General features: G+C 42.5%; 1 protein-coding gene across 5 annotated transcripts; it reads right to left on the bottom strand.

Annotated features, from left to right (window-relative positions):
- Positions 1–159: 159 nt before the first annotated feature.
- Positions 160–16167, bottom strand: arhgef18a (rho/rac guanine nucleotide exchange factor (GEF) 18a). 5 transcript variants are annotated; one of them, XM_053437241.1, is made up of 21 exons: positions 16076–16167; positions 11478–11542; positions 10795–10923; positions 10091–10203; positions 9531–9671; positions 8701–8951; positions 7989–8114; positions 7653–7770; positions 7248–7499; positions 6527–6603; positions 5737–5918; positions 5215–5270; positions 4633–4812; positions 4264–4407; positions 3725–3840; positions 3561–3626; positions 3432–3479; positions 2844–3332; positions 2418–2727; positions 1993–2097; positions 160–1453 (listed from the first exon to the last, which is right to left on the bottom strand). In XM_053437241.1, the coding sequence occupies exons 3-21, from the start codon at positions 10857–10859 to the stop codon at positions 1299–1301; spliced, it is 2994 nt and encodes a 997-aa protein (XP_053293216.1). In that variant the 5' UTR covers positions 10860–10923; positions 11478–11542; positions 16076–16167; the 3' UTR covers positions 160–1298. The 5 variants fall into 5 exon arrangements, with proteins under 5 accessions (XP_053293216.1, XP_053293217.1, XP_053293219.1 ...); XM_053437242.1 differs by having other exon boundaries at positions 11478–11539; positions 16076–16146; XM_053437244.1 differs by lacking the exon at positions 16076–16167 and adding an exon at positions 15871–16044.
- Between the last annotated feature and the right edge of the window lie 3496 nt (positions 16168–19663).

Here is a 19663-nt window from a genome sequence, read left to right as displayed (position 1 = left end):
GATGTTTTTTTCACAGTATGAAGTTCATGGCTACACACACAGATCACATGGGCATCACCTGTTTAATGCAGACTTAAAAAAAACCTGGGTTTGTAAATAAATTAACAAATGTCAGGTTTTCTTCAGCCACACAAAGTAAATCAACAACAACACTCGAGATTGTAAAGTCCTCATCGTTTTATTCTGTGTTGTTAGTTGGGATTTGGGAGATGTGTAACACGATGAGGAGACAGTGGTCAGTGCGTCGACCACAGAAAAGAATCAACAAAGTTCATGTTAAATGATGTCCGGACATTGTTTAAAGGTTCAGTGTGTAGAACTTAGTGACACCTATTGGTGAAGTTGAATATTGCAGCTGGATACCCCTCACCTACCCCTCCCCTTCCACACATGAAAGAACCTGTGGAAGCCTTCAATTGTCATAAAAAACCCAAAAGGTGTTAGTTTGTCCAATTTGTGCTAATGTGAAAAACAAACATGGAGGCCCTTGAGAGAGGACCCGCTCCTGATGTAAATATAAAGTATTAAAATATAAAGGATCCATTCTAGGGTGAAGAAAACAACAATTTGTATAATTTAGATTACAAATAGATATTGAATTTCTACCATAGATCCCTTTCATCTAAATCTTACACACTGAACCTTTGACAGTCGTCTGGTTGTGAACCAATGTTTCCAACAAGGAGACAAACACACAAACAGCCTCCACGGAAAAACGACAACTTCTCCTTCGCTTCTCATCATTTATACAAAGTGTAACTTTACAACCAGACTCCAGCTTCTTACACAAACCCTGTTACTTTACCAGCTCACTTCAATGGGATTTGATTCTTTCTGATACAAAACGTTGTGCTTGGCAGATCTAAACAGATGTAAACTTATTGAGTCCATAGCTTCTTCACAACATATTCATCATTCATTAAATTAAAAAGAAAAGCGTATAAGTTAAGACACGAGTGCTAAAAGGTTACAGCCAACCTACTTTCATTTAAAATAAAAAATGATAAAAAGATACTCAGGAAGGTTTCAGCAACATCATAAAAAAAAATAAAAATCATAAAATATTCTTGTTCCTGAATGTACAACTGGGCCTCTTTTTCCCCCCCTCAATAAACCATGTCCATATTCTTTCTTTTTTCAAATGTTCAGCTGATTCTTCTGGTTTCCAGTGATGAAGTACCAGTGACTGGTCTCTTCATACTGGTCACATGTGGGATCCTGAAGTCACACAAAGTCTCTTTTCACAGCTCACATCACTCTTTCCATGATCTTTCCCCCCCCCAGTCTGTGGTTTGTGTTTAAAGGAAGATCACCTTCTCTTTGCCTGCTTCAAGAACCTCTTTGGGGAAAGGAGGTGGTGCTGGTGGAGGACCGTCGCTGCTGCTCTTCTTGTGTGTGCTGAACGGCGGAGACATCTTCACACTGTGGGCAGATCCCGGAGGTTTGAAGATGTCTGAGGGAACAAGGAACACAGTTAATGAGAAGAGCTGCGGTAGACGCCTGAGAGGCAACGTGTTTATTATCACTATCATTATCACAGGAAACACCAGCTGAGCATCTCCGCTTTCAAAAGAAAATAATGAAACATGAGATACATGAGAAAAAAAGCCTCTGTGATAATTACATTGTGAAGCAGCTTGAGTTAAGACGAGTGTAACATGATGAAATGTCTTTAAAATAATATTCATAATGCAAGAACCAATCATATCCCCCACAAGGTGGAGCTGTTCAGTCGCTAACCAGCTGTTTACTGAACACATCGAACCACGTACAAGAGGAAACGACCTGCACGTGTAGAAGTGTTGATGCTGCCACCTAGAGGCAGGGAAAGTAAGCGCGGCTGCAGTTGTAATTTGTGAGCCACCTGCATGAAGTGTGTTATGGTTGTTGTTTGTTTGTTTGTGGAAGTCAAAAACACAAAAGAGATAATGAAATCTTGGCTGATGTTACGACAGAGAACTGGTGAGTGGCCGTCTCTCTTATGGTCTGTACCCGATTGGTAGATTCTCTGAGGGCTGGCGTTCCTCTGGGCTCTCATGCTGCCTCCTTCTTTCCCCGCCACTCGGATGGGCAGCAGCTGGCTCACATCTATAGAGGCTGGAGATGGAGAAAGACAAGTTTGATTCATTTCCTGTTTTATTGGGGATACTTTGTTTGGCGCGGTTTCAGAATTGCATGTGATTATGTTACTGAAAGAACAAACAAAATCTGAGCTTACAGCCGGGCCACTACTCCACTGCTGATAAAGGATAGCTGAGACGTTAAGTCTTTTCTCTAGATTGCCTTATCACAACAAGTTAAATGGATAAATGGTAAAGACCAGATTTTTCTGAAGAACATTAGAAATATGAAAACAATGCAGAAGTGTCGGAAGTAAACTTGATGCTTGAACTGAGAAACAAAGACATAACGTTGACCTGCACTGTGTGTTCTCTGGTGAGACCCTTTGCTCTTGGAGCCCTTGTCCTTCCCCTTGGACAGAGCGGCCAGCTTGGTGGGGATCTGCTGCTGCATGGCCGGGGGTTTGAGCACCTGGTTGGTGGTGCTGATCAGGTGGTGGGGCAGCTCGGATTTGGCCGCCTGGTGGTGGATGCTCTCTCTGCGTGGTGGAACCTTTGGAGGAGCTTCCATGGGATTGGAGACGAGCAAGATGCTGTGCTTTGGAGTCAGGTTCACACGCCCACCTCCGTTCACGATGCTCCTGAATGATGGGAAACTGTAGAGACTCTGGTGTGTGAGAGAAAGAGGAAAATGAATAAGTGAACTAATCTCACATTTTATTGTGTTAAATAACACAATAACACAATTATATAGATAAATATTCAGAGAATCTGATTCCTTACTTGTGCCGGATCCTCATAGTGTCCTGAGGTTGGAAGCTGCATTAATTTGGACTTGAACTTCTCCTGGAGCTGCTCCAGACGCTCCCTCTCCTGCGTCAGGCGCTCGCGCTCCTTCTCCACCGATTGCGTCGACTCCCTCAGCCTCTCCAGGTCCTGCTGGTAGTTCTCCCACTGCCTCTCCAGCTCGCCCTTCTCCCCGCTCAGCTTCTCCTCCAACTTGCTGCACTCCTCCTCCCTCTGCTGCAGCTGAGCCTCCAGGGCCTCCACCTGAATCCTCTGCCGCTCCTTGTCCTTCTCCCAGCGCTGCTGCTCCTCCCGGTGCTGCGCCTGCAGCTTGTGCAGGTTGGCGAGTTCCTCCCTCTGCTTCTCCATGTTGCGCTGCTTCTCCCGCTCGAGCAGCACGTTGCTGTAATGGCGAGTGGGCTGCTGGCTGTTGGACAGGAAAACGCGCTGCAGCTCGAGCTGGCTGGTCTGCTGGGCTACGATTGCCTGAAGATTGAATAAAATCAAAGCATAAGAAACTTGGGATGTTCTTTTCATTAATGCAAACTTCATAAAGCCAAGCCTGATGTCTTAGCAGCGCGTTACCTGTAGGCTGTGGAGCATCTGTGCAAGCATGATGACCCTGTCACACACCTAAAGAGGAAAGTAAGTGACACACATCAGTATGAGTACAGACCCAAAATAAGTTTCTAATAAAAGTACTAGAAGAGTCACCTCTGCCTCAGGGAAGTGACTGGAGGCTGGATTCAGGTCTGGCTCAGGGAGTATGTCGTCATCAGCCTTGAAGGAAATTAAAACAGGAAACATAAATACTTCCTTTATTTTTTAAATCACCAGATGGAGGCCTGGTTGAGATGGCTCACTCTTGTCTCACTCACAGATTGTTCCACGCCTTCAGAGCAGAAGGTTTCCTGGAGCTGAGGATTGCTGCTGCTGCGACTGATGTACGGGACACTGCCCTCGCTGCTGCCCGGCCTCTCAGCCTCATCCCCGCCTGAGGACAAGCACACACATCGAGAGTCACAACAACTCAATCACAACATCTATGTATTTTCTTCATTTTGGCCGACGATTGTTTATAAAATACTTAATAAATAACAGCTCTCTCATATGGAACAAATTGAGTTTACCTTGATGTATTAAGATTTTGATTTCATTAAATTGGACCAATCAGTACGTTGTAAGAATTACTATGATATTTAAGAAAGTTTTAAAAAACAGCGGGGGATCTTAAAGTATTGTATAAATAATATTTTATTAGTCTGTCAAATATTAATCGGGTAAGACTTAGATCTGATTTCTTCACAGTTCATGCAAATAACTCAGCAGGATATTAGAGTGTGGACAAGCAAACGTTTGTAAGTTTAGCTTTGTTATCCGTTCATTAATATTAATATTAGAACATAATGCAACGCACTGTTCATGGTGTTTGCATAGGAGTCGCCGTCGCCGGCTGCAAAGGTCTCGGCCCGTCTCAGCCTCCCTCCCTGCAGCTCACTGTCGTCCACTGGAGGATCTGGGTCTTTTATTCCTGAGCAGAGCAGGATCTGCAGGTTTTCCACTGCAAGACAAAAGAAAAAGCTCCTTAATCTCTTCTTCTAAAGAGGTCGTCAGGGCTCTGAGTCACGACTGGATGGAGGAGGAACAACAGACGTGAGAACATTTCACTCTAAGTCAGGGTTTCACGGCTTCTCAATGCAAAAACACCAGATACTGAAAACTGACTCATTGTTACAGCCATAACAAACAAAACCAACTTGAGTGGGAGCTACTGTCTCTGCCTTACCCTCATCAATGGCTCCTTTGAGGAGCATCTCCCCCTGCTGCAGGTCGGTAGCATCTCCACGGAGCAGCAGGCCTTTGTGTGGCGTTTCCTGCTCCATCACTCTCTCATAGAGAGCAGCAAAGATCTGCTGCTTCCCTGTCAGACTCTGTATTATCTGATCATCCCACTCCTTCAGAGCATCTACACAGCGACAGTGTGAAATAAACATTGATTAAATAAATGGGATGGAAATACAGAAATAAAAGCAGCCGCTGGTACAAAAAACAACATATGAAGGATTATAAAACAAAAAAGCTATCGGTGCATTGTAATTTTCTTTTCCTTTCTGAGTCAACAAATAGATATGATCAGGTTTGTGACACTGACCCAATCTAACATTTCTTCAATCAATCTTTCACACACATGAAAACACAGAACCATTCAGAATAACTTCATAATAATTATTAATTGTTATTTTGACAACTTTTTCCTAAACTACTCCCCAGAGAATAAACTACCACCACAAAGCATCATTTGAAAAATAAGATGGTGACAGTTTTTCATGTGTGATTTATTAAGGGTTCAAGAATCTCTCCGTCTCACCTTGACAATGCCGCAGTTTAGCGATCAGTTCCCGATGCTGCTCCTCTTGTGGATACCTGGACAACACAGACATTTGACTCAGTATTGTCTTCTATGAATACATGAATATATATATATCTTTAAAATGTATTTATAATAAAGACCCTGACTTTTGATGTTGGGCAAAATTAATCTCATACACACTCAGTTTGTGTAAAACCTTTTTCAATGACATTTTTAAGAAGAAAATTTGATAAATCTGACATTTTGGCTTGAAATGAGTACAGATCAAAATCACATTTCGTTTTCAAAATTAAAAATATCTCATAACATAAAGCTTTTGCTTCGAATGACTGCTAGAGCCTCAGTGATGAGGTCAGAGGAATCTCAGCGACTTACTATTTGAACAGCGTGTGATGCAGTTATTTTATTCTTCTATTGTTAGCTGTACTGCAACTGTTCCATCAATCGTTTACAAGAAAGAGTTCTGTTTCCCCAATAAATCTCAGGCTGCTCTCCTCTGCCCAGAATCTCTCAGCTTACTGTTCCACAGCTTCACGTATGAGCGACATCCAGGCGATGCGTTCCTCTCTGGAGCGCGTGTGGATCTCGTACATCTCTGGCAGGCTGGAGGTGCAGGCACAGATCAGGAACATGGCTTTGTCGTCCTGGGCCACTTCCCTGATGATCAGCCCCTGAAGGGAGATCACCGAGGGTTTGTTGTCCTGCATGAGTCACAACGACAGAGAAGAGGTTAATATTCAAAACAATCATCGTCATTCGCGATTAAAAGATTATCAACTTTGAACAATAAGTAGTTATTTATAGAGCATCATGGTATGTCCGGGAGCTCAGACACATTATTAAAAAGAATTACCACCTCACGACTGTTCGCATCCACCAACCGGACAAGTTGCAGGAAATATGTTCACACACTGTCCCCTTGTGCTCCTCAGTTATGGTTTTAAATAATGACCAGAGAAGTGTTTTTGCAGAGAAATCAAACTTTCACATTTCACATTTGCCTGTAAATGTAATTTATTCTTCAAGTTATGGTCCAAAACATGTTTTGTGAAGCATGTGGGACTGTGATCTTTGACCCCCAAAATCTAAATCAGCTTATCTCAGAGTCCAAGTGAACGTTTGTGCAAAACTGTGCAGAAATTCCCTCGTGACACTACTGAGATATTGTGTTTTCAAGAATGGGACGTTTGGACAACCTGAATCCAGAACCCCTCTAAAAACTGTACAAGAGGGTGGGGGACTATAAAACAAATAAACATCTGTATAAATGTTTGATATAGATATTTAGATATGTTTTGACGGAGCTCACCACAGCAGCAAACAGAAGCTTCTGATCTTTCTCTTGTAAGAGGAGGAGCACGTCTGACAGCAGCACAGCATGGATCTCTGCAGGGGACGATTAGAGACTCTTATTATCCAAACAACACAACTGCTTGATGTTCTGACTCAAGTTGCAGAGCAACATGAAACAGAGACACGTCTGACGTTTAATATTTTGTGCGATTGTTCATCTTTAGCAATTATATAAAAATATGCAGCTACACAACTGGTTCTGTCAACCCTTCTGCTTTCACAAAGGCAGTTTGGCCCATTGAGCATTCTACTAGACAACAAGGACACCTGTCAACCCAGTAACACTGCAGTAAATCCACTGAGCTGTCAACCACTGGATGATTCCTCAAAGTTTCATCACAGCACTAACTCATCACTGCAATTTAAGATGACAAGTTAAAGATGTTCTGTCTGAAGAAGAAACATGTGATGATTTAATAAATAAATCTTCATGAGAAAGGAAATAAAGAAAATTTTCAGCACTAAAGTCTATAGGAGAGATTTCATAATTATGTTATTTCAAAAAGTTGCAGCTTAAATATACAATTTGTGATTTTGCAATAATCTAATTTACTAAACAAAATTCTCCAACTTGAAATAAACTTTATATTTTCATGCAGTCTAGACAAAAGTAACAAAACCCTTGATAAATAAATGGTCATCGATTGCAACACAAAGTCAAGAATCTCTCCACCGACCTTTCTGCCTGCCGGAGATCTTCCAGGTGATGGTGCCTTCGTGCAGCAGCGTCCGGCCTCCCTGGATCAGATCCTCTCTGCGGAGCAGCTTCCCGTCCTTCTGTCGACCGTGAGACTTTGCCTCCAGACGCTGGATGATGTCCCTCAGACGAGCAGCTTTCTCGTATTCACTCACCTGAGCGTCCACCTGGAAGATGGTGTCTTTGATTCGCACTAAACCTTGCACCAGAGACTTGTACTCTTCTGTGTCAGCTGCAAGGAGAAGGAAATATATTTTATCATGTTAGGGACTGTTTCAACCAGAATTTGATATGCAGCAGAAGGAGGCCAATTGGACTGCAGTAATTTTCAATATGTAACAGTCTGAATAACGACAAAGAATGTGGATGAGTGGGGAGATTTTACCTTCAGTGTTCTGTATGATCCTCTCCACCAGGACGGGATACTTTGTGATGCGTTGAGTCACCAATAGAAAACATTCAGGGATCCCCAACCTTCGAACGAGAGGAAGTTGACGTAATTTCTGTAAGAAAGAAATAAGAAAAGTATTCATGTAGCACTTAGGACTATTCTGCTCTCTTCTTTATTTGCTGTAAGCATCACCAACTAGTTTTGTAGGTGGATATTATCCCGGTTGTTTGTCGTACCTCGTAAACATTACACTGATGTTCAACACATGCAGATTTTGCCTCCCTGTGTCTTGAAGGGTAACACGTCCATGCAAAGAAACTAGATTCTTACCCTGATAAGAACCTGCAGCTTCTTGTTGTTTTGCAGCTGCTCTTTAAAATAGCTGATGCCTTCTTTTTGATGGCTGCAGAAAACACTGTAACACTCCATCATCCCATCTCCCAGTGGATCTGAAAACTATCGCAAAAATTATTCAGTTAAAAAGTCACAATAATGCACTGAAGTTTCTTCTAGATACAGAAAAATCAAGAGATCCAGGATCAGATTCAAACACAAGATATATCTGGCACGCTGCAGAACTTCACGTCATTTGAAGAGAGGCTTCAGGATATTGACTACAGGGGGAAAATGCTTCTCTAGGAATGTGATGCCTGCGACACAGCATCGTTCCTGGGCTTATGGACCATAAACCCCCCCACCCCCCCTCTGGAGTCCCTTACAGAGCGTCTCAGACATACCCGCCATTCCTATGAACATGAGCAGACTCAGTCAGCACAAACAAAGTGAGTGACGAGGGTGGTGCGAGTCGGAGGAAAGAAAAGAGAGAGATGTGCTAAGCAGGAGAAACAAGTGTGTATCATAAACACAATCATTTATTCCCTCAATAAAGCATAGATCTTTGATAATTGTCGAACCCTTTCTCAGACCTTTGTGTGCGTCACAATATTAACGATGTCAGAGCTGCACGTCGGATCTTTGCAACATCCTCTCTAACGATGTTCATTGGGGAGTTTCCTTAATCTTTAATGTTACCGTGACTTACTTGTGAGATGAGGATGTCCCCCAGCTGTGTGAACTGGTAGCTGTTGGCGCTGCCTTCCTCCTGACTTTGACTTTGATGAACTTTGAGGCAATTGAGGAAGTGCTGATGGAGACCGAGGAGGCTTTCCACTCCGGGGAAGAGCCACTCAAGTCTGGCTTCATCGATCAGGTGGGACTGCCTCAGCTCGTGCATGTAGACGTACAGGAGGATCTTTAAGTTGCGCACATGGTGCATCTCCGTCTGCATCAACTCTAGGGAATTGATAAAGAGGAAAACCAGTCTGAAAACAGTCTGTGTCGAGTGCCTGACACTTGTGGGAACACTTATCTGGGTTCCAGGGCAACAACTTTTGTAAACAAAGCTAAATCAAAGCTGGAAAACACACAATAATCTCAGGTGAACATGACACGTTAGACAGAACCAAATTGCTGGCGCCACTTATTATCATAGCATTTGTATTTTCAATCAAATGGCCCGCTGACATTTGGAAAGCATCATTCATCGCCATAATTACAGACTTAACCAACTGCTTAAACAGAACAATTACACTGAACTCTGCAGTCGGTGATACAAGATTCATCTTTTCCGGTGGATTGACTCTCGTGAGAAACTTCTGTCAGATTAACACATGCTTTCTGAGACGATATAAAAATCTAATTTTACTTTTGGACTTGGGGTGAATATATTTCATACAAAAAAAATAAAATCTGTAGTTTTGGGGAAATCCTGCTGACAAACGAAACCAGAAGAGAGGTGCAAATAAAACCCTCTTTGATAGAGGTAAATCAAATTCAGTTTAGTTAAGCTGAGACTGAGCTGGTTCTTCCTACCATAGATGACATCCTGTCTATTAACAGCCTCTTTGTTCAGGGCCTTCAGGTAGTTCTGATCCACAGCCACACTCCAGGACTCCGCCTCCAGGTTCTGGGCATCGAACTCAAGATCACTTCGCAGCCGAGCATAATGGGAATCTGAGAGCATAGACGGCCACGGTCACACGTATATCACCAAAACAGGGTTTGTGCTCGATGGTCTTCTTATGAAAACACAGGAAAGTTCAAGCCAACAAAAATAAAATCTATTATAGCTGCTCTTAAAAGGGGAATTGAACTATTACAAACAAAGTTATAACAATAATGACACTGCAGCATTACACACACTAAACTGCAGATTTTATCAGGTAAAACTTTGAGGAGCATTCGCTGGTGTCATAAACAAAGTGAACAAACATGTGTCTTTGTGAAATGTCACATAATAAGAGAGGATTAAACCTCACAAAAATAGTCACACAGCCAAATTCAAACTTCATTGAGCTGTTTAGTTAAATCCTGCTGTTGTGACAAAGCTACAAGGAGCTTTCAGCAGCTCCTCATCCCTGCGCCCAGCCGACCTTCTAGGTTGATGGGTTCAGCAAAGGAGGAAGCCAGTGACAGCGAGTCCTCTGAGAGGAAGAGAGGCTTCGCCCGGAGGCCGTCCACGTCGTCCATCTGCACTGGATCAGATCTGGTTGGTATGTGATGAGATAAGGTTCAGCAGGTAAATGAAAATGTGATGTCAGCGCTAAAACATTTGCCCAGACAACCAGAGATTGCTGTGGGCCTTCGGTATCATTGCTTCATTCAAGAGTGGAGCTTCCATTAGACGTGGATGAATGATGATGACTATCTCATGCCAAGTTTTAGGCTGTTTGTGTCTCCATCACAAAAAATAAATAAGATTATAGTCATCGGCTCTGTTATTGGATCTTTAAATATTTTTTAAGCCAAAACTCAGAATTGCCCTTTGCAGCCACTTTTCTTGAGCAAGGTTCAATAAGTTATAAATAATAAAACTATAAATGAAGAAAAGCATGAAAATGATAAGTATCTAGGAGGGTTTGTACAACAGAGCAAAAAGCAACAAGATATCACAAGGAAAAACGTTGTATATAAATAAATCAGATTTTATACGACGCGTCTCTCAGGCCAAGAACAGACCTGGAAACAGTTTCATGTCCGAGGAAAAACTAAACTCAGACATTGTCGGTTGTAACGTTAACGTGACTCATATTGTGAAGATGATGGAAATAAAGTCTTAAAATACACATTTACCAACCTGGCACTTGTGCTGTGAGAAGAGGAAGCAGGCTGAGGACTGGATTTTTTGGGGGTGACAGTCATGCCTGGACTAAGGAAGTTGGCGGCGTGGCCATCGGAGGCCGAGGTAGAGACACATTCATCAGCACTGAGAGAGAGAGAGAGAGAGAGAGAGAGAGAGAGAACAACAAAGTGTCTTTGAGTGACAGAGGCAGGAACATATATATATATTTTGTGAGTGAGCAAAGACGACCCTGGAAGTTTTGGCTGGACTTCTTACAAGTGAGCTCCCTTTGGGCTTTTTAACTTTGCACCCCGTTCACATATGTGCAAATGAAACTTATAGAATAAACCAGAGGAAAGGGAAAAGCTGAAAAAGTATTAAATGTCTCCTTTAAATAAACGTTTTAGTGTCTTTGTCTTTGTATGAAATGTGCTACACAAATAAATTGACTTTTCATTCTACACAGAATCATTTTAGGAGATGCAGAGATACAGAGACATTTTTCTAAAACATGAAGCCACCATGACAATCTGCAGCAAACATGTGTGAAGTTTATATTATTAAAAACACAATAAAGCAATTCATGAAGCTGCATTAGTGTGTATAACATAAACTAAAAGAACTTTCGGTCCATACACAGAAGATAACTCTGTGCTACAAGAGACTGACTTCTTCCAGAGAAAATGGAACAAACTTACCTTTATTAAGTTGCCTAAAGCCCCACGTTGCTGACTCTTAAATCCTCAAACAGTGAAGCTACCTGCTGAAGAGGAGAGGACAATGAGTCAACAACATGTTGAGTAATGCTGAAGCCAAACAGAAGGCTGCTGCTAAACTCAACTGTGGAGAGGGAACTGGTTTGTCAAAACGTGACAGCACAGCTCAGGTCAGACCAGCTCTCAGGCTGCAGAGCACAGACGCTATACTATGACAACAATTATGCATTTTAACAGATACACAATTTAATTAGCTCTTTGAGAAGAGGAATTGTTGATCCCTGTATATGCAAAAGATGTAACCTGAGATGAATGTGGCGAAGCTCTTATCTACTCGGTATCTTCCCCTGGACTTTGGAGATACTCATCTGTGAAAATGCTGACAGACTCCATTATAACCCTCAGACTGACTAATCCTTTTAAATGTGGCTTTTAATTAAAGTGTTCCTTGTGTCTCTGTCTTCTCACGGCTTTAGAAGCCAATCATCTCCTCCACTGTGTCTGAGAATGAGTCACCGTGTTTTGACTTGGTATCTTCCACAGTTTCCTTCTGACACTGGAAAATCCTACTAAACCGGTCGATGAAAAACAAAAGAGGAAACTTGCAGAAAACGACGGCCATTGATGCTTTTATCCGTCTGATTGAATTTGGTGCCACGTCCATCAGAGTCTGCCCCAGTTGAGGCACAGTGCTCCACACTGACCTTGCTCTCTGTGGAAGTGTCTGTGCACATGCTAACGGGCCCTTGAGGGACTTGTATACAGAGGCATCCACCTGATTCAGCTGCAGCAGCAACGTTTGTGGTAAAACCAGACAGGAAGAGGAAAACAGAAACCCCCCCCTGAACAAATATACGCCAACAATGCAAAGTAGGAAAATGTTGAAACCTACAAAGAAATGGGAAATAATCCCCAATGGCTAAAAAGTGGACAAACTGCATTCAAATGATATTCACCCTTTTCAAAGCAGATTGAGTTTTACAATAAAAGCAGCAGTTGTTCAAAGACACGCCTAAAACACACATGACTGTTTGACTAGAGAAAAGGTTGTGACACAAACTCCCACGGGAGCTGTGGCTCACGCCTCTGGCTCACCTGTGTGACACACAATCACACTGCTGCTGCAGAGCCGGAGTAGCAACATGAACATCAGTGTCTGCAGGAGTTGTACCTTGAATTAACCAATGTATTCACAATAAATAACGTGAGAGCACCTGACATCTTGTTATGGCTCTTGGAGGATCAGTGTTTATTATGCTTTTTCCGTTTAGGCTGCCAGATTAAATCACTATGTATTTTAGGGATCAGAGTCCGGTAAAGGCATCATTAAAGTAATAACAATTCCTGCCGAGGGAGACATGAAAGCCTGCACCAAATTCTATCACATCCAAGAGACGTTCACAGAGGTCGTGAAAGAATCATTCTGTGAGAACCGTGAAGGTCTGAAACCAAAACTGGTGCCAATTCCATCAGGATATTCCAGAGGACAAGTGAAGACTTAAATCAGCTGGTGGTCTTAAAGGGAAGTGAGGGGATCAGTGCAGCACATTTACAACTCCAAGGTCACTCAGTACCTCTGCCAAGGCCAACAAGTCACCTTAAAGTCAATCAAGCACCAACAAAGTGGACACACTCATAGAAATCAGTCCAATTAATAGGTCTGTAAAGAATAAAAACTAAAAAAATGCTATAAAGAAAGGGATTTAAACCAACAATTTCTGCAGAAATCAATTTTTGTATAATCCTGCTGACAAACCTAAAAAAACAAACAAACTGGGGGGGGGGGGGGGGGGGGGGAGGACATGAATTATCAGTTATTTGTGCAAATATTTGTTTTGTTTAAAAACTGTCCTCTTGTAAAACAAAGTTATTGAAGTAGAATCACACAGTTTATATTAAAGTACTGCTCCAAAGAAATCACATATTTCCAATTACTCTCCTTGATTTCTGCATTTGGAGATAGAAATGGCAGAAACTTTATAAATATAAAAAGTATAACAACACAAGTTAAATATAAATAGTCTATGCTTATTTATACATAATATATATATAAAAAAGTATTTATCTATACACATGAGAGTTCTTAAGTCTACCATATGTTACATTAAAGACGTAGACACCTGCTCAACATGTCAACAAACAGCAACTAAACACCTTAACATTACCATTTGCATCGCACGTTTCCCCCGGGGGCCTGGTGTCATATAACTTTCTTTAAAGGCCTGTTTCTGAGCTTCATGGTATGCTATTAGCCACAGTGCACGGATCGGCCCCTGGTGAGTGGCAGCCACACCTCACATGATTCACGCTGGGTGGAAAGGGAAACACAGTAGCACGAAATACGGGTCATTCCCCCGAAGAGAACAAAACAAGACCAGCAAGTCTGCCGAGTCTCCTGCAGAGGACGGCGCGATGGGGGACAACAGGGACTGAATGCTGTGTTTGTGGAAAGAGGCTTCACCGAGCACGACGCAGGGCCCTGATCACTTTGAACTATTAACTGCCTGTGAGAGGAGGGCTGAGGTGTTCCAGCATGACCAGGCAGAGTGAAAAGGGCCCGAGCGTCCTCAACCAACCAGACCAGCCACCGTGAAACTGTAGCCATTAGCATGAGGAAGCTGTACACAAAGAAACCAAAGTGATCTGTATGGCTTGTTCCTGATTCACCCCGAGGACTGTGCTGGTCTCACGTCATCGCAGAGGTGTCGTTTATCAACTGTAGATTAAACTAAACCCTGAGATCGGTCCCTCATTGCTGCAGCAGGTTTTACACACTCTCTCTGCAGGAGGGTTCACGCTCCTGTTACTGATTCACCTCAAGGTGCGGGTTGTGTTTGTATCTGTCGCGCTGTAAACACATGACAATGTGGTCCTGTCAGTATCAACAGGAGGATTCAACCTTCACTAAATCCTCAGTGGGAACTCGGAGGGAATCTGCTTTCAGTCATTAACTGACATCTCAACTCCTCTCTTATAATTTGAACTCACTTAACTCCCAGCTTCCTCTGTTCACTCAGCGTCTACACAACTTTGTGCAGTGACTACACCTCATGGGACATTCCCTTCCACTTTACACTTCAACTGGCACTCATTTATCTGAAGACTTCCACTTCTGCCGACACTTCCCAGCTCAACTCATCACTCACGCGCCATCGGCTTCGATTCCTTTCAGAGCTTGAACTCTAACGGATTCTTCAGCTTTAAAAATCAGAGCTCGAGTGAAACTCAACTCAGCGCCTCATCTGACATTTCAACCTCTGCTGCCACTTTAACTTCAATCAGGGGCAGATTATTAGATGTGAGGTCAATGTAAAAGACCCCCATACTTGGAGGTCTCAATGTTTTCAGACAGGCACTGAACTCTGGGCCTGAACCTTTCCAGTAAAGTGAAAACAGAAATGTCAGAAGGTCACCTCCCTCTGACATTTTGCTGAACTTTTCCTGTAAGTTTTTGAGGATGATGGCTAACACCAGAGCTGATGTGTCTCTGTAGTTGTTTTGTGTCTCTGTAGTTGTTTTGTGTCTCTGTAGTTGTTTTGTGTCTTTGTGGTTGTTTTGTGTCTTTGTGGTTGTTTTGTGTCTCCGTGGTTGCCTTTTCCTTCTGTGTAATAGTTTTTTTTGGAGTTGTTTGACTTTCAAAGAAGATATATAGACTTCAGATCCATCCTATATAATATTTTTTGCTCCTCGGGATGTTTTAACTGCAAATTTACAGCAGTGACCACAAGAGCGTCCGACTTCAATATTAAAAAAGGTCAATTTGAACCATTACGTTTTATTTACAATGCGTCATATATAACATCTCAACATTGTTCGCGTCATTTCCTGTTTTGAAGCAGCTTTAAAGTTTCACAACACATCACATTTAACATCAAAACACAATATCAGAAACCAAACACACTCATTTAAGCAGGTTTGACAACACTGGTTGTTTTCTAAAGTGAAGAAAGTGAAGGTGAAAGTTGAACTGAGCTGGATTCATTCCCAGTGAGATCTAAGTCTAGTTTATTAATGTTGCCCGTTTCACACAAGTGTAAACTCAAGTTGGTAAAATAAAGATCATAAAACACTATAGATAAAAACCTTGATAAGATAATGATAGCAACAATTAGAGGAAACTAAATAAGCAGGCATTAGAATATGTATAGCTACAACAATAATAATAATAATAATAATAAGGATTTAAAATAATATTCAGTGAATCAGTCTCAGAGGAGACAGGTGCTGACAGAATGAAACCAGCAGGTGAATGCGCGTTAGCTCGAAGCTACAGGAAGCTAACGTCGCGTTGACCGAGTTCCACTGACGCTCGTGTGTTCGCTACGACGCGACACGAAGCCGAAGCGGAGAGATGGCGACGGAAACCACGACCAACCTGAGCTGCGGGTCAACAGGTGGAAGGAGGAGCTGCGCCATTACTCCCAGTATAAGCAAACAGCTGGTTCTCTCTCTCTCTCTACAGTGAACAGCGCTGAGGGCTCTGGTCCATTAACGACCCTGAACCACCCAGTTAGTCCCGGTGACTCCCAGTAAAGACTCAAGTTAAACTAAACAAACCCAGTTTAAAGTCTTCCTCTCACCTGGTGTTGACTTCAAAACCACAGACTGGGAATAAACAGCTGCAGCCCAGTGTTCAGGTGAAAGGGAGGGGGGGGCAGAGAGAGAGACAGACTGAGAGAGAGAGAGCGAGAGAGGGGGGGGGGGGGGGGGTGAGAGGGGATACTGAGAGAGAGACTGAGTGTGAGGGGGGGAGGAGAGAGAGAGAGACCGGATAAATCAACCAATTACTGCAGCCTCCTCTGGATGAGCCCGCCTCCTTTTACTTCCCCTCCCTCTCTCCCTCTCCCTCTACCTCCCTCTCTCGCCTCTCTCCCTCGCTCCCTCCCTCCCTCCTCCGTCTCTCTCTCCCTCCATTCTTTCCCTCTCTTCCTCTCTCTCTCCCTCTCTCTCTCTCTCTCTCCCCTCTCTCCCCTCCCTCCCTCTCTCTCTCTCCCTCCCCTCCCTCCTTCCCTCTTTCTCTCCCTCTCCCTCTCTCTCCCTCTCTCTCTCTCCCTCCCTCCTTCCCTCCTTCTCTCTCTCTCCCTCCTCCTTCGCTCCCTCTCTCTCTCTCCCCCTCACTCTCTCTCTCTCCCTCCCTCCTCTCTCTCTCCCTCCCTCCTCCCTCTCTCTCTCTCCTCCCTCCCTCTCTGTCTCTCCCTCTCCCTCCCTCCCTCTCTCTCTCTCTCGCTCTCCCTCCCTCTCTCTCTCTCCCTCCCTCCCTCTCTCCCCCCCCCCCCTCCCTCCTTCCCTCCCTTCCCTCTCTCTCTCTCTCTCTCTCTCTCACTCACCCTATCTCTCTCTCCCTCCCACCTCCCGCATCACTTGCTTCAGTACAACACGCTCTGTCCTCACAGGAGTTCAGACACCTGTATGTTCAGATGAGGAAACACCGACTGGAACCTTGAATGAGAAAAACCTGTTTATATAGAGAGAGACATTTCTGAAAGGACCACTGAAAGTACTTTATAAATTGTATTACTTTTTAAAGTTATGTAGGCACTATCATTGTTTATGTTTTGCAATGATATTGCGGGGGAACGACTCTCTGGGTATTTTCGTTACTGACTTGTTTGTACTGCCTGAATCAGAGCCTGTATTTATTTATTTAATTTGTGTTATTCTGTCCTGAATACTGCACCAACACTGGTCTGAGTTTATAAATGTTGAAATATGTCTTACAGGTTTTCTCGTGACACTGAACTGCAGGCATGTATTTAGTCAAGGCTCCTGAAAGGTCAACCAGGCTGCACCAAACTTCACAACTCAGATATCCGTGTTCCCTGCATGTTGTGTTGCATTCGTAGTTTTTGTGTAATCTTGATGACGACCTAAACATCCAACAATCACAGGTTGCCATCGATTGACACTGTAGAGGTCAGTGGCCGTTTTTTTTTATCATTATTTAAATTTGGTATGTTTTAAGTATTTTGATGTTTCTTTAAATACAGGACTGAGATTTGACCTCAACGTTGAAAACAAACATTGGAAAATAGGCTCAGAAAAGTACAAATTAATTCCATAACGGGGGACGCCACCTGCTGGAGAAGGTTGTGTGTGACAGTCAAACCGCTCCAGAACAGTGTGGAGGACATCTTGTCAAAGTCAGAACACTTTCAAACACCCGGGTGTGGATATGAGTGGTGTCATAGTGTTCTGACATTAACTCATTCACCAGAACCAGTAATGGCTTGAACCAGTGAATCCTAAATGCAGGCTTTAGTTTGTGATGAGGACACATTGGATTCCCCCTCACAATACACCTTGTATCTTAGGTATAATATTTTGTATATTGAAGTTTCAGTTTCTTTATTTAGGTAGTTTTAGGTGTGTCTTAAAACACGCTATGTACGAATGTGATCACATACTGGGTAATGGCCATTCCATTGCTGCCAGTAGATGGCGTCATTGCTCCACAGACCTCTTTCTGGGAGCTCAGGTTAGAGTGGTGAGTCAAACTGACACCAACTGATCCGGGGAGTAAATAATCTGAAAATAAATTACTGCAACAAATTGTTTGTCATTATCAGTGTTTATATAGGAAAACACAGAAATGGAGAAAAATAAATGTGGCTGCATTTTGTGTTATAATTCATGTTTCGTTATAATTAGAATAATTGCATATCTGTTTTGTTCAAAATTTACTGTTATTTTTATCCTATTTTATTTACTGTATTTATTGTATATTTTAGATTTGATTGTCACAGTTTATAAAACTGATTTTAATGGAACAGTATTTCATTGTCAGCATTCTCATTTATCCTAATCTTGGCTCATCATTCGACTGTGAAGCACTTTGAGCTTCACCCTGCTGCACGAAAGCTGCTAAACAAATAGTGTTGATTTGGTTCTTCTCCGGCCAGATGGATAATGAATCGCAAACACAAAGTGAAAGAATCTGAAAAGCTTCTCAAGGGAAACAAGTGGAATATTGTTCATGTGAAGTCGGTACCACATTTTCAGAGAAGATAAAACTGAAGAAAGATCCACAAGTGGACCATTAAATTACATCCACAGTCTCACGTCATACAAAATAATCCTAGTATTTTTTTTCCTATTTCTTTCCAGCAGCTGAAAAGTTCATATAGTTTTTTATTTTTGTTAAAACCCTTGAATTAAAGCTCAAAGTTACCACGTTTACAGTCACATCTGAATGGCTTCTTTTCAATGCATTGTGTTGGTGCACAGGGAGAAAAAAGCAACAGTTACGTCATCGTCCAAAAAAATTTCTTATGAACCCCGACTGAAACACGTTGGAAACACAGACGCGCTGGCAGAGCCTCTTCACGAATGCACCTTGCTGCAATTATTTACAGCACTATTTATTTGATCTTGATATGATGGCAGACATCTGAAGCCGAAGACGCCAGAACGCTTCTCTCCCGGGCATCGCATAGCGAGAAAAGACCAAGTGCTGTTGGTTGATCATGAGTCTGAGAAACAAAAAATTAAGCTAATTAGTATGATTTTTCTGATTAGAAAAAATAAACATATGAGACTAACATGTAAAAACATTTTCTAGGACCGGAAAATACCTCAAGAATGACAACATATCAGCTATGTACAAAAACAACAATAATATATTTATATATATATTTCATCTTCTATACCCACTAAAATATACCAAAGAAGCAGCTATTGGTCAATCTGAGGAACTAGTTCGCCAACATGTTTTTGAAAACGGTTTAAATATCCTTCAGCTGTAAATGTGAAAACTCAAAAAAAAGGGGAAAAAAAGTAAAGACAGGTAAATAAATAAAAAAAAAAGAACCAGACAAAAAGTCCTGTGTTTATCCTGGGAGCCATTTTGGAATACTGCAGAGTGTGAGGAGGTAAGCCACTTCAACCAGCTTCTCCAGTGGATCAGAGTTTGTTCGAGGATGAGACCGTCTTGGACCAATCCGACACTAAAGTTCCCAAGCCTTTTCATTTTTCAGTTCGTCGTCCACTTGTGTACAAAGATTCACAAACAGTTCCATGACAACTGATGTAGGCCACAGACAAAATAGAAGGGCACTTTTTTTCAAGACTTAGCGATCTGGGGATTGAACCCTCGTGTTGAATCTGGAGGCGGGGGGTGGGGGGGACACAGTCTGGACTCGGGGAGGGACAGTGGGTTTAGCAGCCTTCTT

The sequence above is a fragment of the Pleuronectes platessa genome, chromosome 13, assembly GCF_947347685.1.
Source record: "Pleuronectes platessa chromosome 13, fPlePla1.1, whole genome shotgun sequence".
NCBI lineage: Eukaryota > Metazoa > Chordata > Actinopteri > Pleuronectiformes > Pleuronectidae > Pleuronectes > Pleuronectes platessa.
This window is presented reverse-complemented; position numbering and strand designations above follow the sequence as displayed.